The 16,441-nt window shown below is 36.8% G+C and overlaps 3 protein-coding genes across 4 annotated transcripts; 2 read left to right on the forward strand and 1 right to left on the reverse strand.

Annotated features, from left to right (window-relative positions):
• Positions 1–35: 35 nt before the first annotated feature.
• LOC146164945 (peroxisomal membrane protein 4-like) lies at positions 36–2,786 on the forward strand. The gene is made up of 4 exons (XM_083381770.1): positions 36–345; positions 408–470; positions 576–777; positions 1,938–2,786. The coding sequence occupies exons 1-4, from the start codon at positions 248–250 to the stop codon at positions 2,205–2,207; spliced, it is 633 nt and encodes a 210-aa protein (XP_083237896.1). The 5' UTR covers positions 36–247; the 3' UTR covers positions 2,208–2,786.
• A 79-nt stretch (positions 2,787–2,865) lies between these two features.
• LOC146164946 (dystrophin-like) lies at positions 2,866–6,180 on the reverse strand. Its single transcript, XM_083381768.1, has one exon. It carries the CDS (start codon positions 6,104–6,106, stop codon positions 3,557–3,559), a length of 2,550 nt encoding a protein of 849 aa, XP_083237894.1. The 5' UTR covers positions 6,107–6,180; the 3' UTR covers positions 2,866–3,556.
• A 582-nt stretch (positions 6,181–6,762) lies between these two features.
• On the forward strand, positions 6,763–11,158 carry LOC146164947 (small nuclear ribonucleoprotein G-like). Of its 2 annotated transcripts, none has more exons than XM_083381754.1 (4): positions 6,763–6,877; positions 6,944–6,966; positions 8,563–8,693; positions 10,930–11,158. In XM_083381754.1, exons 1-4 carry the CDS (start codon positions 6,846–6,848, stop codon positions 10,978–10,980), a joined length of 237 nt encoding a protein of 78 aa, XP_083237880.1. In that variant the 5' UTR covers positions 6,763–6,845; the 3' UTR covers positions 10,981–11,158. The 2 variants fall into 2 exon arrangements, with proteins under 2 accessions (XP_083237880.1, XP_083237881.1); XM_083381755.1 differs by having other exon boundaries at positions 8,563–8,690.
• The last annotated feature ends 5,283 nt before the right edge of the window (positions 11,159–16,441 follow it).

Below are 16,441 nucleotides of genomic sequence, written 5' to 3' on the forward strand. Positions count from 1 at the left end.
ACTTAATACTAAATTAAATTTGTATTTTAAAACAAAGTGCTGTATGCGAATGCTGTAAGATCAGGTTTTTGCATTTGAACTCAAAATACGTAAATTTAGTTATACAGACTGCAATACACTTTCTGGTTTGTATTCTTTTAATCGTTGCCTGTAATCATTACTTTTTTAAGTGCCAAGCTGTTAGTGTTTTTGTTTCGTCTACAATTTATATTTTGTTTTCAGTGAACATACATAGTTATTCCTAATTATGTCTCGAGTCATGTTGGAGGCTGTTAATCACCTGTTGGCCTCTGGTCAATATAAGAACTGGCTGTCTTTAATCAAAGGAATCCGAAATGGAATAGTGTAAGTATATACTTTGTAAAAAATAACCTGTTTGAGTAATGTGTTACAAATTATTGTTCCAGGTATGGAGTCAAAATTAGATTACCACATGCTCTTGTGATGACATTCCTATTTAAAAGTGCTCCGTAAGTCTGAAGTTTTGTTATTTTTTTACAGAATTTCTGTAACAGCTAAATATTAAAAATTTTGTAAAGAGTTTTATTTTTGTTGCAACATGTTTTTGTCCACAGATTAAAAGACAAAATCAAAATGATTTTGAGAGCAACGATACAGCATGCCAGGAACCTCGCCCAGTTTGTGTTCCTGTACAAATTTACGACGGGCACTCTTGTAAGATTGACTTCCACAAAAAAGAGCCAACTGCACGTTGCTGCTGCTGCCTTCATTGCCGGCTATGTTGTGTTCGGGCAAAACAACCCTATTAACCAACAGGTTTGTTTTAGCCCACACATGTATATACCCAGAATAACATAAACTTTGTGCTAGCTAGTCTGCATTCTGTCGCAGGTGTACACCTAATATTTTTTATTCAAATTTGTGTGTACACCTGAACTACTATATTGCACACTTTAATTTAAAAAAAAAGTTGGGTTGTTGGAGGATTTCCAATCTCAGGGGTGTAAAAAACATGATTGCACGCCTTTACAAAATTTAACGATGCACACCTAAGATCTTGGCGGGAGGGGGCCTGTAATGCAGACCGGTTAGCCAGTGTGACTTCTAGGGTGGTAATGTACATTTGCTAATGTCCAATAGTCAGGGTTTGGATTGTGCAATGGCCTGTTCGCCAATCCAAATGCAATTCACTCCGCGGGAGTGATTGACACAAACTTTTGAGTGCTCAAAGCAAACATTTGTTGTTGAACTCAAATTTTGATCGGCGACAAAAATAAGACAGAACATAAGATTAAAGGCCAAATATTGTGTAAATCACAAACGATACACACTTGTATAACTACCAATTTTTTAAAAATCTACAAAAAACATGCTGCAAAGTACTACCTATTCAATTAGTCCATGAAACAATTGAGGTCGGTAATGCAAAACAAAATTTAACCCTGACTTAGAGGTGGGTTACATTAATGCTGCAAAAGCAATTAGGCAGTCTGAGGTAAATTGGCAGATGGCATACCAACAATTTTAGCGAGTCTTATGTTCTGGTAAGTGCTGATTGCTAGACGCTACCCCGACTGGAGAGCGCAAGTATTAATTTAATAACAACCCTGAATTGTGTACATAAGTTTCAAAAACATCTAGGGAAATGTTATGAAAATCTTATCTCTTCAGTTCGCATTTTGTGTCACTTTTTGTTGAAGTCTCAGGTGTACAGCACCACATTTTCAGGTGTGCAGACTTTATGCACATTCAAGGTTTCAGATCCTACACTACTTACCTGATTCCCCAACTTTAGGTGTGCAATTTTCATATTAAAGTGTGCATATAAACTGCTTTAAAAAATCTCCAACATGCACACTGCGAATTCCTGATGAAACAACTATGTGATGTTCTTAGTAGACAGTCATACATAAAACTGCGAATAGTTATTTCTCACGAAAAGGCTACAGGCTAATAACAGTATTGTTTTACTTCAGATCAACATGTACCTACTTTCAAGAATCCTATTTGGGCTATGTCGTCTGGGTTCAGAAAAGGGTTACCTACCCTCCACGGACCCAAAACAAGGGGGCAGGGACTATTTCCCCCTGTTTGGTGCCACCGTGTGGGGCATTGTTTTGTGGCTGTTTGAATATCACCGTCACACGCTGCAACCTTCTTTGCAGTCATCGATGACCTATTTGTATGACGACAGTGATATCTGGCATGACCTTACTGATTTTCTTATTTATAACAAACGTTCTTGAATTATCTTAATAGTTTCTTTTAGTTGCATTGTTTGTTCAACTACCTTAATTTGCATTTGAAAGCTGCTCTGTAATATTATGCAGTTGTAAAAGTAAATTGTTTACTATTGCAATTTTAATGAAGTATGCTCTTTTGTGATTTGAAAGCCTTAATCGTGTATTTTTTGAGTCGCTATCCTATGTATCTTTATTTATTTATATAAATGTAGAATAACAAATTATCACCTGCACAGGCAAGGATCTATTTTATGTTACTTGGTGGTCAACACAGTTATTGCTATAATGTTAAATTTAATGTGGGTGCTGTTACCCCATTTTTAAGCTATGAAAATGTTTTGTGAATTGCAGTAACCACACTGTGCTAAAATATCTTCATTGTATATATATATATATATATGCCATTTATGGTGTTGGTACATATTTCATTTCAAACAGACAAACACAGTTTTGTGTAAGGAGCTTTTACTTGGTATGGCCTGTTCAACTTGTATCAGAATTCAGACTGAACATCGGTTTCTAAAAGCCTTTTCTACCCGATCATTTAAACTTTAAAATACTTGTGTGTTTTTGTGTGAAATTAAACAACAACTTATTAAAAAAGATGCAATACCTTCTCCACCTGATTTGAAATGCAATTCAGTTTATTATACATTTTTTTATTAAAAGCAATAACCTTGAGTTACATGCACAAAACTAAAAAAGCGGTTTTGATTTATTTGTTGCAAAACAGATGGAGATAAAAAAGTACCATTAGTGCCAGATAGTAAATATTAGGTTGTGGGTAGTACCATTGTGTGGAAATATATCTTAGCGGTAGCATGGCCATTAGGATAAAAAGCGTGAGGTAGATTTAAAAACTAAAGCTTAAAGCAAATTGTATATGAAGTGTGTAGGGACAGAGGAAAAGTTTAAAATTAAGGTTTATATGAAGTTTAGTGATTTGCAAACAATTTATATACAAAAAGATGTACTAAAAATGTACAAATAAAGTTAGAACCAACATACTGCATTGTTGCACCAACTTCGAGCAATAAAATCATAAATTAAAACCGTAACATATTATATATATATATAAGTACTTGTTTTTTACAGTAAAGAAACATATTACACATGTATCTGGTCATGCCAGAAAAACGACACAACCTTGCATCGCAACTAATATTACAACTAAATGTGAAATAAAGATGGTATCTATCTACAGCATGGGAAGTGACTAAAGTGTTTTAACTTTTTTTCATATTTATAACATTATCATATTGCGGTGCTGCCAGTTAGCACTGCTCTCATTTTGCTGCGGTGTAGCACATGTATATTTGTGCTTTTAACAGTGGATGTAACCGTAGCACATATTACATGGCTACTTGGCTTTCAAGGGCGTTTGTAAGTTTTCCAGCATTCACCAATAGCTCATTGATGTACGAGGATGCAGTGGAAAACACTGGACTCGCCTGTGGTTTCCGCAAGTTGTCATAGGTCTGCGAACCAGAATCTGTTGGAGAAACACCATTTCTGTCTCCGTCCAGCATCAAACACTTCAGCTGATCGAGCTGGTCTCGGATATTTTTGTTGTGGTCCTCCAACATTTGAACCTGACTGTCCAGTCTGTCTGAATGATTGTGGAGCACCTGGGCTTTGGCAGCAAGCTGAAGGTCTGTGACTAGGTTCGTGTCTTTGTTGGGCTGTGACTTAGGAGGCAACGACGGGGCAGGACGGGCATGGCTACTGGTCGCGACGTAACTACCGCTGAAAGGTATCTCGTCCTGTTTGTGGTTAAACAGCGCAGAGTGTCTGTGCGGAAACTCTGCCGTTTTTGCCGCTGATTTGTCGAATCCCACGTTTTCGCAGTACTCCAGAATTAGTCGGTGCTCGTCGTCCATGCCATCGATGAGCGAATTGATTGCCACGTGTTCGTCAAGTTGGGCTAGATGACTCGCATATTCCTGGATGCGCGAATGCGTTTCTGATGTTACGTTTCCGCCTATGTCACTGCTTTCGATTTGTGGCGAAGTCGAGCCATCATCGTTATTCTCTGAATTATTTGGCAGATCTCTACTGATTGCTACTTCGGTCAAATTGGATTGTGGCTTATTGTTGGTTGGTAGCATTTGAACAGGAAGGTAGCCGATATTTTTCTTACTGCTCCTGCCTTTTATCTTGTTTTTAATTACTTTGGTGAAGTCGCGGATGTTTTCAATTGATGTGGTGGGAAGGCAATACTCGGCCATCGGATAACAGAATATGTTTCCATTAGCGATGCGACCGGAGAAGAAGCAACTCTGGCAGATGTCATAGTTGAAGTGGCGCAAGCTTCTGTAACGAAAACCGACGATCGGAAACTCCCTACACACCGAACAACGAGCGGGGTGACTTACGTGTTCTGCCGCTGCCAGACGATGAAGTACTGGAAGCCATACAAGTGACTGGGGTTCAAGTTTCAGCCAGTCGATAAACTGTGCCGAATCCAGCTCGGGTTTTGTACCGACAAGCTGAAAACAGCTTCTTATGCTAGGCTGTGCATTACATCCACCGAATGCAGGCGATTCTCCAATTTGCCAGGGAATGCGCATGAAGTTTTCAACAATGCATCCCAATGAGCTTTCATCTAAAAAGCCGGCAGAGGTTGCATTCTGGCGGAAAATGTAACGGTACTTATCTTCCAGATTTGCCTTGCACAGGGAAATTAGGGCTATCTTAAAGGAAGCGGATCCGATTCGTCCATGACGCTTTGTGTCAAAAACATTGAGGATCCAGCTTAAACACATGTCCACACACAGCGGGACATTTACAAGTGTTTTGTGATCGCTTTCCAGCGAGTCGTAAATAGTGGTAAGGCATCCGATCATTTCCAGGATTCCCATAAACTGATTGATGACAGGATACTTGAACGAGGAGTTTATCTTGTGCTGCTCAAACGCTATATCAGCAGTTTGAAGGGGCAGCAAGTCCAAACACAAAGCTTTTTGAAGCCTTCGCAGCTTCATGGCCGTTCTGTAAGCGGAAAAGCGAACGTCGTTTAAATCTGCCATTGACTCCATGAGCTCGGCCATTTTTGGGTGATCCCAGCTTGTCGTTTCTTCCTGGTGGTTTATGTAGTACGGCACTTTGTTGTCTGCGACCGCTCGCTCCCACGGACCCTCCACTGAGCTGGTGAGAAACAGCTGCGAGTTGGGACCGAAGTCTCTCACGGCGTCGACCAGCTGCTTAAACCTCTCGCCACAAAACACCTGCAGGAGTTTCCACCTCATGTGGATTTCATCCACCTTATGCACTGCCTCGGCCGACAGTCCCATGTTCATGTCTTTCAGGCTTCCAACCTGTCTGTCAAGGTGCGCGACGCCGTCCGATAATTCTTTGATCTTCGTCAACTGGAAGTTCTTCATGCTGGCGACCTGATCCTGCAAGGATTCAATCGGAAGGTCCCCGACGTTTTTCCAAGTGTCCCTCTTAATCTCAAGTTGTTTTAACTTCTCTCTGCAATCCGTAATCTGAATCCAAAGGTTTTTGACGGCAGGAAGGAGTTTCTTGATCTGCTTCTCCAACTGACCGCTCTTTTTTTGCACAACATACCATTCATTTTCAAGGTCCGCTGCCAATCTTTTCATTGATGCCAGAACCTCATTTTTTTCTTGCTCCAGGAATCCTGGTTTGTCGGTTGGTGATACGGCTTCAATGTCAATCTGACTGGCAAGAGTTGTTCTCACAGTATCAAGGCTACTTTTGATTACGGATTGTTTTGCCTCCAGCTCCAGGATAAGCATTTGATGTTGGTTGTTCTGCTGTTGCAAGATGTTGACGTCGGCAACACACTGCATGACCATGTTGCTGACATGTTCGTGTTTAATTTTCAGCCAGTCAAGCAAACCTTCCAAAATCGAGCAGATGTTTTTCCACTCGTTCATTACGCCTTTAATTTAAAATTTACCTGCAAATAAAGACTTATTTTAAAGAACATACTTTTTTAATACAACCTAAATAGCCTTACTATAACTGCTGTATAATTTATTTCAATTGCCAAAAAAAAAATAATTAAATTACTAGAAGTGCAAATTCGTCAGACCGCAAAAATAGCAGCTAGCATAGTAAACATCAACAATGTTTTCTTCTCTATTTTATTCTAAGTTCGTTTAGACGCGAAAGATGATCCCATTTTTCATGATATAGTGTGTATATTGTATAACCTTGTAGTGCAACTGATTGCCGAAATGGAAAAGCACCAGATAGTGCGAAAACACATCTCACTGAACACGCTGGTAAGCAGCAGCTGTTTGCTTACGTTGTGACCTACTTTAACCCATTCCCTTAGCAAGGAGACGTGAACTCAAGCGCCCGACGTCTTGAAATAGCTGTAACTTTCAAGGTTAATATTCAAAAGCTGGTGCGAAAAATTGGAGCGACATAGCACAACGAGTGATAATGAACATGTTTTAACTAAAAATTAAAATTCATAAACATTTAAGCTGTACCTGCGGTTTAAAGTCGCAAATAAAACTCCATCCCGCATAATAAAAATATTTTTCGTTCTCTATCGCCTCGTGTGCCAACATTGCGAGACAAATGCAATTTAAAACGTTTTTCATTCGCTTTTTCTGATCCGCTGTAAATCTTCTTGATTCTTAATCAATATCGCATTTAATCAAAATGAGCAAGGCACACCCCCCTGAGTTGAAAAAGTAAGATGATATATTGTTGCTTAATGCTAACGACTCGATTAAATTAACTTTTTGTTTTGTTTGCAGGTTCATGGACAAAAAGCTTGACTGTAAGTAGAATTTACTATTTGTCAGAAACTAACTATCCAATGAATAGCGCTTAGTCGGTTAATGCGTTTACCCAATTAAGATTTTGCTGCATAATATCTTTTATGCAGATAGTATTAGCACAACATATCATTTTTGAATAAAAAATACCTTCACACAAAAACATTGGGCGTTGTTCTAGAATCCTACCACATTTTCGTCCGGGGGTTATATTGCCAACAATATTTGGGTTAGGTGAGAGTTTGAGTGGGTCAAGTATTATTATTATTATGTTTATTCTTCCATATTTATGCCCTCCTTGCAATTTGAATTTTAACAAATCGTTTTGTTACTGTAAAGTTAAACTAGAGGTGGTCGGATTCTAGACCAGCAGCAAACGTTGTCATCCACACTGAAGGTAGAATAGACCACAAGCAAAGTAAAATGTGTTTTAAAATAAAAATAAAAAGTTGTTTGGGAACTGGTATAGAATCCTACCACTACACACTTTATTTGGGTTGGGGTGTGGGTTAGAGTGGTTTAAGTATTATTATTAAATAATGAATATAATAATACTTGACCCAACCCAGGTTGGAAAGTTTGGATAAATCCCCCGCGCAGCAGCACCTTCAGCCGCGGTCACAGCCACGCATTTTATAGAAAATGTGTTCAGCCGCGCAAACCTGACTCAAGCAAACGCGCAAAACTTCAGCCGCGCAAACTTCTGTATGGAACTAAATTACCTAAAAATGAGTAATGCTACTAAAATATAAATACGGGCTTTAACAAACTTTACTATTTACGAGAAGTATATTAACGTAATAGAAACGTTAGTATGGCTCCTGTTATACTGACGTCACATTTATTCACTCGTGTATGACCGAAAATGTGTCACCTTAAATCAGGCCTACACAACTAAAATGGTACAAGGGCCACAACAAGCACAATAAAAATTGGCGGGCCGCATACTGAAGTTGCATAACGTTTTTAAACGCTAGTCTATAAGACGTATAGAATATAATGCATCATATAGAATACCCTGCGAAACGCTAAAAATTTTGGTCACGCATCAGTGGACAACAGTCACATGTTTAGTGACGTCAAATTAGGCAGTATCGAGTAATATTGCACATTAAATGCTACACAATCCAACTTTTTAAATATTTAGCTGCGCCCGCACACCAGACAAAAATTGCTCAGTGCTTCAAGCATTCCATGAATGCTGTAAACCTGTAAGTTTATTATTATATCGCAACTTACAACGTTCGGTAGCCTGGTGGTTTATTTTCAGCGCAAGTTCAAGTCGAAATTTTATTTTCAGCCGCGCATTTTTTCAGCTGCAAAACATCTCCCCCGCGCAATATCCAAAGTTTCCGATCTGGGACCCAACCACACCCAAACGCTAACTCGCACCGTAACACAAATATTGTGCATATTAATTTAATAATTGTGGTACGATTGTAGACCAGCACCTACCTTTTTTAAATTGAAAAACTGTTCACACAAAACAATTGTTATTCACAGTGGAGTGAAGAATATAAATAAGCAACAGAGAATAGTTGGTTTGTAATCCAAACATTAACATGCTCTATAATTAAAAACTTTTATTTTCTTTCCAGTGAAATTAAATGGTGGCAGACGTATTCAAGGCATATTGAGAGGATTTGATCCCTTCATGAACCTTGTAATAGATGAGGGTGTTGCAGTTGGAAAAAGAAAAGACGATATCCCTGAACCTGTAGGAATGGTGGTATGTCATGCTTTTTTGGCTTTATTTTGCTTGAATCAATAAACATTTCCATCTAAAAATTTGGCGCAGATCACATTTCGTTGTGGGGTTTATTGCTAACATTGTTTGGGTAGGGTTGCGAGAGTTTGGGTGGGTCAAGTATTATTATCATTTTTGTTTATTATCCCATATTTACTTATTTCTTGCTACTTCAATTTTAACAACTTGTTGGTAACTGTAAAAACAAAGTGTTAGGATTCTAGACCAGAGCCAAACATTTCCCTACTATCATTTTTGGACTAACAGGTTGGGATTTTACACTCTTTTATTTAAAGCAATATATTTCCTTAACCAACGTTTTGGCTTACTATACAGCAAGCCTTCGTCAGGGACTGACACACTTAGCTAACAGGACGCGCTTAGATACACTCTTTTTGTGCAACAATAACAAGAAATTGTGTGCATCGCACATGGTAAAACATCCTTCGCATTCAATATTTCGATGGACAATCAAAACGGTTTCACAATAATATTTCTCAGGAAAGATTTTGTGCCATGGAAATGATAAACGAATGATTTATAAACACTGAAGTGGATAAAAAACCTACACGCAGTTTACCCTGACTGCATTCCATAATTTGTGGCTGCCAAAGATATATATGTGAAAAAATTTTGTATTGAAATCCTACGCCAAAATAGGACAATAGATACACCAAAAATGATAATTTGTTTTGGTAATTTAACTAGTGTGGCTATATTCCGCGCTAAATGACATCACTGGCATGATTTTGGTCAAGCATTCCACGCCACAGATCTCTGGCACCAAAGCAGTGGAATGCAATCAGGCAGTATACCAAGACTTTTCCATTTTCATTTTTCAAATCAAAGTATGATTGGCTTGCTTCATACAGTTATAGGTGACAATTTTTGTTTTTTGCAAATTACCTCATGACTCCTTGGGAATGATTTAAAAGCCATCTTTTGAAAAATGTTTATGGTATTATGACTGCACTATGACTCTGTCACAGAAGCAATGAATCTTCAGTACTTTGTCCAAGAGGTTTCTTATGTCTATTAATATATAAGTTGATTTCTAGTGATCAATAACTCAAATTAAGGTTAATTTAGTTACTAACTTGTTGCCGTAGGAATTTCCAAAAAATGTAATTTGATGTTGAGCACATAACTAAATTTCATTTGTCTATCGATGTGTGAAAAACAGGCTGATTTTAAGAGTTTATGTATATACCCAAGTAGTAAGACATGCTAACTTATTGAAAAAACAATTTTTTTGGTAGGACAAATTGCCATATGGCATACCAGCGTTTTATACGATTGCATTGAATTTAAGTTTACTTTACTAATCAGCACTCAGCACATCATTGTGATTTCAGAAGGTTGTAATTTAATTTTAAAAGTACAGTGCCTCAAAGGTTGTATTTTCTTTTAAAGCAAATCCTCATAATTTGCACTTTTTATAAAGACACATTCTTTAGCAAATTCATACAATATTTTCTTCCTACCTTTAAGGCAAAGGGGGACTCTGATAAAAAAAAAACAAGCCAATCCCGATACAATTTTGAAATGCCTATTTCTAACTCATGGCCCTCAAGCTAAAGTTATTATAAAGATCACTATATTATATTTTTGTTCAGGTTTTTTTACATGTCATTCATTAACAAATATAATAATGAAGTTAAACAAGTTCTAAGCAAATTTTTCTATCCTGTCCATAGCATTAATCCTTGCGTATATCCAGGCTGTTCGCCAGTCTTTACAGTAATTTGGCCCCTTTATGGATATGGTGACCTCTGTCTGCTTCATAATTTTAACTATATAACTAAGCACAATGTTAGGAATTCAAATTGTCGTAATTAACTCGATCCCATTTTCAAATGTGTGTTCCATTATGTAATATTTTCAAGTCTTTAGTATTGTGTAATACTTCCAATGACTTGAAAATATTACATAAATGGTGAAGTAAAACTTTGGTACTGAAGGCATTAAATTTAAATATCCTTTTAAAACAGCGATCGTGTGGTCTACAGGAAACCATTTCCGTTAGAAATCTGTAAAAAATACCATTACATTTTTTGCTGCACATTTCGGTGAAAAATGCAAGGAGCCAAAAATTTGGTTCTATTGTACCAAAAAATGCACTTTTTGGGGCCACTTGAGTGTGGAACTCAACTGTGTACTGTAAACTGTTGACTTTATTATTGCACAATTTTTACTTTGAAACACTTTTTTACTCCAGGTTGTTCGAGGAAATTCAATTCTCATGATGGAGTCTGTCGATCGGGTTTAGCAGCTGCTTCACACATCTCAACATATATTCACGACACACCACCGTGGTAGCGATGAGACGCGTATATTTTTGGCATTTTAAATTGCCCTATTTTTCGCTTGTGTTCGCCGTTTTTTATTGAATTCATTGCCATGCGATTGCGTTTTTATTAATAAAACGAATCCTGTAAAGCTGTGAACTGTTTTGAATTTATTTAAACAATATAATTTGATTTATATCATTTTGGTAAACCAGAAGTACAGGACCCTATATGGTCTGTACCACTCAGCGGTTCTTTTTATTCCTTGCCATCAGGGCTTTGAAGCAGGCCAAAAAGTTAAATTGCTCCAGCTCCGGAGCTTTTTGATACCTCTGCGCCGGCTCTATTACGTCAAAAACTTGGGTTTAGGGATGAACGCTTAATTTGCATTATCTAGCGTTTCAAAATATTCACAAACAAAACACCACAATGGTTAGTTAGAAAAGGGGCAACAATTCTTAATTTTTTGAAGGGTTGCTGTTAAATTATGTGAATTCGGCTAATAGTTGCAGCATAGAATCTTATAAAATACATCGGAGCCGGAGCTATTTTTTAAACAACTGGCTCTAGCTCCATTTGAATTTCACAAAGAGCTCCAGTTCCGGTAGAATACACGGCTCCGGGGCTCCAGCTCCAAAGCCCTGCTTGCAACGCCTTTTAAAAAGTTGGTGGGATTTTTGACGCACCATCGATAGTAGCTGAATTTCACATATTTTCTTTATTTATAATTTTGTGTCGTAGCATTATAATTGATCGCTGTATGTTTGTAGCAGTTGATAAGAACTTACATGATCGAGACAATAATATTTGCACAAACCATTTGTTACAGTAATGAAGTTTATGAACCAGGATCATTGTGCAAGTCATTCGTAAAATTCAACCGACAGACCAGGGTGTTGCGACGTTTTAAATGTCCAACTATGCTTCTAAAGCCGATGTTTTAATAAGGTAGTAGAAGATTTTGTGCGTTCGACGCAATAAAAGTTCGTTTACGTTGAAAGAAAATTTGATTTAATTATTTAAACGAATATCCACCTTTTAGATTTGTCTTTTTTTTTGTTAATGTTCGATTTTACGATTTTCGAAAGGTTTGTCAAAAATGCAATAAGCAAAGGTATCATACCGTGCCTGGTACTTTTGACATTTACTAATATACTAGTGATATAGTCAAGAACACCTATTTTTAGCTTAGCTTTCTTATTTAAAATACAGATAAAGCAATATGGATATTTTATTTATTTCTTTATTTTATATCCTAAAACCGTTTTTTACTTTACCCCTGTATGAATGGAAAGAGTCATTCTAGCACTCTAGCAAGATGCTTGGTCCGTCGCTGTACAAACGTAATAATCCACTTTTAAATATTATGTTGGCGCCCACGGATGGTTTAATTATTACTAGAAACATCAGAGGGCGGTCACAACTTGTTTGACTTTTTGGACACCTGGATGAACACACGCGTAGTATTGCATGGGACGAGTAACGATACAACCTATTAAAAGTATCGTTTCCGGTAATAATAAAAATCATCCCGATAGGGCATCTAATCAAACTATGTTCAGTTTATAAAAAAATGTAATAAATTGTCTTAAGGTCGTGCATTACCAAAAACAAAACATTCATCTGTAATTAGGCTATCTAAACATTAAAACGCCGTCGTTCACAGCTTTCCATTTTTATAAACACAATCGTTAACAAAACAATAAAAACAATTGCAAAAATGGAAATATAAATGACATATGTTTTTAAATAATAATTTCACACAAATTCATCGTTTAAAAAAACAATTAAAAAAAAAAATTTCAAAACATTCACTAGTGGTAAGCGCCTTGGAATGCAGTCTAATTGGCGACAAAAAACGCTCGGGGAAAAACGGTCGATTAATTTTACCTTGAGGGAAGCCCTGCTTTTAGATGAGCGACGTGGTAGAGAAAATTTAGTAAACTGGGAGAGAAAACTTTGGCTGGCCAATTTAGGTTTGTTCTTGCAGTGAAAGGTCTTGTGTCACGTAATCAGATTACAGATATGTTAGTGTGTAGTTGCTAGTATTTTAGATCTAATATTTTAGGCCGAGTTGGTTTCTGAAATCAAGTAGCACTGACTACATTGAATTTGTTTTAAATTATACAAATATTATAGTTGCAGTTTTAAAGGTTTTGTTGGTTACAGTTAGAAAGCGATTTGTTTAGTTAGATTTTAACGTTGAATTCAAGTAGTGGCGTGTATAGGAGCCAGTTAAACGTGTTAAGGCGTGTACTATTAATTTAAAATAAATTTGAAACCCTTACTCTTGGTCTCAGGTGTATATATATCAAATATGCCGACTACCGTAATATACCAATTTACTTTTTGCCAGGAATCTAATTGAGAACTTCGAGGCCGGTTACATCAAAATCCATAGGATATATAGTGTGTTATATCTTTATCTTTGTACGCCCATTTGTAGAATGCTTTAACAGCAGAGCTGATAAATTTGTGTTGTTTTATCTTAGATTGGTCGACAAATGTGGGACGGAGAGGGTCGCCTGGAAAGAAGATGGAAATCGAAAAGGCCACGTTTCTGTTAGAAGGTATGTTTAAAAAAAATCTCAAGACTTAATAAGAATCGGACACTTTAGTGTAAGTTGTTCGCAAGATTAAATTTTCTTGTAGCAAACCTAATTAGGCCTACATAAAGGTTACAGACTGTTTTTGTCATTTTAATATAGTTTATTTTTTTAATGACATAATATGTGTCTAAACGTATTACGCCAATAAACTAAATAATTCCTAATAGTTTTATTTTGAGTTATACAGTACAAATTGCCCTATCCGTTTTTTTTTGTAAATAGGTTGTGATTTCTTGCAGATATCTTCGATCAAACACGCCGTACCCTCATCGTTTTACGGATACCAGTGGACTTCGCTACAATTTTGATCTGCATCCGATTACCAAGTAACTTAATATTTTTTACTGGCTGTAGCGCGCGTCGTCTTCGATTGTAGGGTATTTGATACGTGGAGTTTTAGGTAATGGTCTTTTTCAAACCTCCACAGTCTAATAAGTGGGTCATTAGAGTAGCATTGGCGTTGAGATGCTGATTTTGTCCCTAAAAGTCGTCGTTGGTCTTAATATGACATTCGGTACGCCAAGTCGATGAAATTTGCTTAGGCCTACATAAAGGTTATCTGTAAGGTATAGGTTTCGTGTGCTTAATGTTACGGACGTTATGCGTTTAGTATTGTCGCAAACCGATATTTCGCAAGCGTGCGCAACATAACGAACATTCACCTGAATGCTTTTCGTAGTCTTACCATACAATCGAAGTTGACCAGTTATGTATGTACAAAGGTATTAAAAAGTTTAAAACAGTTAGAATGTTTTTGCTAAAATTTATAACATTTTGGATATTGTAAAAGATCGAATACTGCAAAACTGTGCTACAGCCATTTTTAAACTGTAATATGTAACTTTTTCTTTTTGGTTCACGGTCCGCCTAATGTATACTAATTGTAAAAAATGTTTAGAATTTTTTTTTTTTTTGTAATTACTATTTAATTTTAAATAATTTCTTTTTCGTTAATTAGAACTTTAAAGTTTTTATAGAATAGCTTGCTGATCATGAACCAAAAATAAAATGAACTGTACTTCTAAAAAACTATGGCGTTTATTAACGTGCATAGCATTTTGTGTGTTTTTATGTAAAACGTCGACGCGCTTTCGCTTTCCGAGTTTCGCCTTTGCGTGAATAAATGTAAAACTTGCGCCTGAAATAAGCAAATAGGGCAGAAGTCGAGACAACATTCAACAACCGAAGAAAAAAGAACAAGACAACAAAAAAGAAGAAGAAAAGGGCTTTAAGTTCATTTAGTAAGTTAGGCTATTACTTTATACACACACTTTCGGGCAAAATTTCACGATTTTTGTTTTACAGGATGATAGCCTGACCACCATCTTCACCGAAGAAACGGATCTAGAGCGTCGAATTTAAATCTCCGCTGCCACAGCTGGTAGATAATAATTGTATATACATTACCGTATAGCTTTATATACTTGTGGGAACTCGTAGTTCATTTAGAAAGGCCATAGCGTTTATCAGATTCAATTAAATTGCCTTTACCACAATAAACGATGCTGTTAACGTTATATCAATCGTTAAAAAATATGTTTTACACTTCACACGTCTAATTCAAATCATTTTCGATTCAGATACGGACAACTATCATCGAACCAAATGGACTCAGCTTTCAAGCAACAAGGAGACCTCTTGTAATTTCGGGTCAGACTTCCAGGTGATTATAAACAATACTTTCGTTGCGAAATTTGTTTACTTCGCTAAAGCCGCTTAATACGCTTTTCTTGGTATACTACGTTGGCTGGCTATATTTGGATGTCACACGAGGTTTTGGGAAAGTTGTCAATTTTTAGCCGAGTAAGAAATCAGTTCAGTGTCTGAAAGGTAGCATTTTGCATTTTGCTCAATGCTAAGAGCATTCCCAACTTTCCATTTCTTTGCAGGTGCTTAACTGTTGTTTTCTGTTCAGGTTTATTTTCACTCTTTTTACAGTGTGTAGGGTTGTTTAGGCAAACTTTTAAAAAGCACATTTTTGTAATAATGATGTTATTGGTAATTTTGCAATCAAGACCGATGGTCCTTCATAATCGAACGGTAATGTATAACTACGAAAAAGGTAATTGTCTCTTTTTTACTTGAACTTATTAAAACTGTAAAAATGATTTACTTATTTTACAGAAATCATACTGCTTGATCTTGCCAAAGTGAAGATGAACGTCGATTAAAGACCTAAAAATATCTAATAAAACAAATAAAATACAAAAGTGTCGTTTATTGTTGAAAACTCAAACCTTCTACATTTGTCTGCAATCGTTTTTTACAGACTTTTATGTTTGTCGCGGTGTACCCTTAACATTTATTTAATAAAAAGGAAATAATATTCGCCTTGTTCGTTTATAACAAGGGTATATTACATTCTAGAAAGATATAATTGATCACCCTATAGGTTGTATGACCCACAAGTCCAACCAAACCCGAACCGGAGCAACTTTTACTTCGACTGACACCAAACCCGAAACATTTTTTGATAAAAGGAGCCGAACCGGAACTCAACCGAATATTTCGTATATGTTTTGGTTAGGACGCGTTGCGGTATCGGTGGCTCCGCTATCGATGTTTGAATGCTAGCAATGTTTTTCCTTTGGTTAGGGCTAGGTGCCGCAGGTTTGTAACTGTAAATTAAAGGCGGAATAGCATGGTAAAATATTTTCCAACCATGTACGATGGCTAGTTGAATTGTATGACGCGATAGGAAACGTTTGCTGAATATCCTCGTTTTAGTTGCGTAAAGGGGTAAAATAAATGCTGTAGAATTGAAGACCGACTGCGGACTGGACAAAATTGCACATTTGGCCGTAGTCACAATTGGGACCCTGGTTCATTTTTG

This window comes from Ascidiella aspersa, chromosome 2, assembly GCF_963924565.1.
Source record: "Ascidiella aspersa chromosome 2, kaAscAspe10.2, whole genome shotgun sequence".
NCBI classification, from domain to species: Eukaryota; Metazoa; Chordata; class Ascidiacea; order Phlebobranchia; family Ascidiidae; genus Ascidiella; species Ascidiella aspersa.

What these genes read in the sequence shown, in the direction of transcription:
- LOC146164945 (XM_083381770.1), top strand. Translation starts at nt 248, where the DNA reads ATGTCTCGAGTCATGTTGGAGGCTGTTAATCACCTGTTGGCCTCTGGT. An exon ending in GGAATCCGAAATGGAATAGT is followed by an intron (nt 346 to 407) that starts GTAAGTATATAC and finishes TTATTGTTCCAG; the next exon opens with GTATGGAGTCAAAATTAGAT. An exon ending in ACAACCCTATTAACCAACAG is followed by an intron (nt 778 to 1,937) that starts GTTTGTTTTAGC and finishes GTTTTACTTCAG; the next exon opens with ATCAACATGTACCTACTTTC.
- LOC146164947 (XM_083381754.1), top strand. Translation starts at nt 6,846, where the DNA reads ATGAGCAAGGCACACCCCCCTGAGTTGAAAAA. An exon ending in CATGGACAAAAAGCTTGACT is followed by an intron (nt 6,967 to 8,562) that starts GTAAGTAGAATT and finishes TTTTCTTTCCAG; the next exon opens with TGAAATTAAATGGTGGCAGA. An exon ending in CTGAACCTGTAGGAATGGTG is followed by an intron (nt 8,694 to 10,929) that starts GTATGTCATGCT and finishes TTTTTACTCCAG; the next exon opens with GTTGTTCGAGGAAATTCAAT.
- LOC146164946 (XM_083381768.1), bottom strand. Translation starts at nt 6,106, where the DNA reads ATGAACGAGTGGAAAAACATCTGCTCGATTTTGGAAGGTTTGCTTGAC.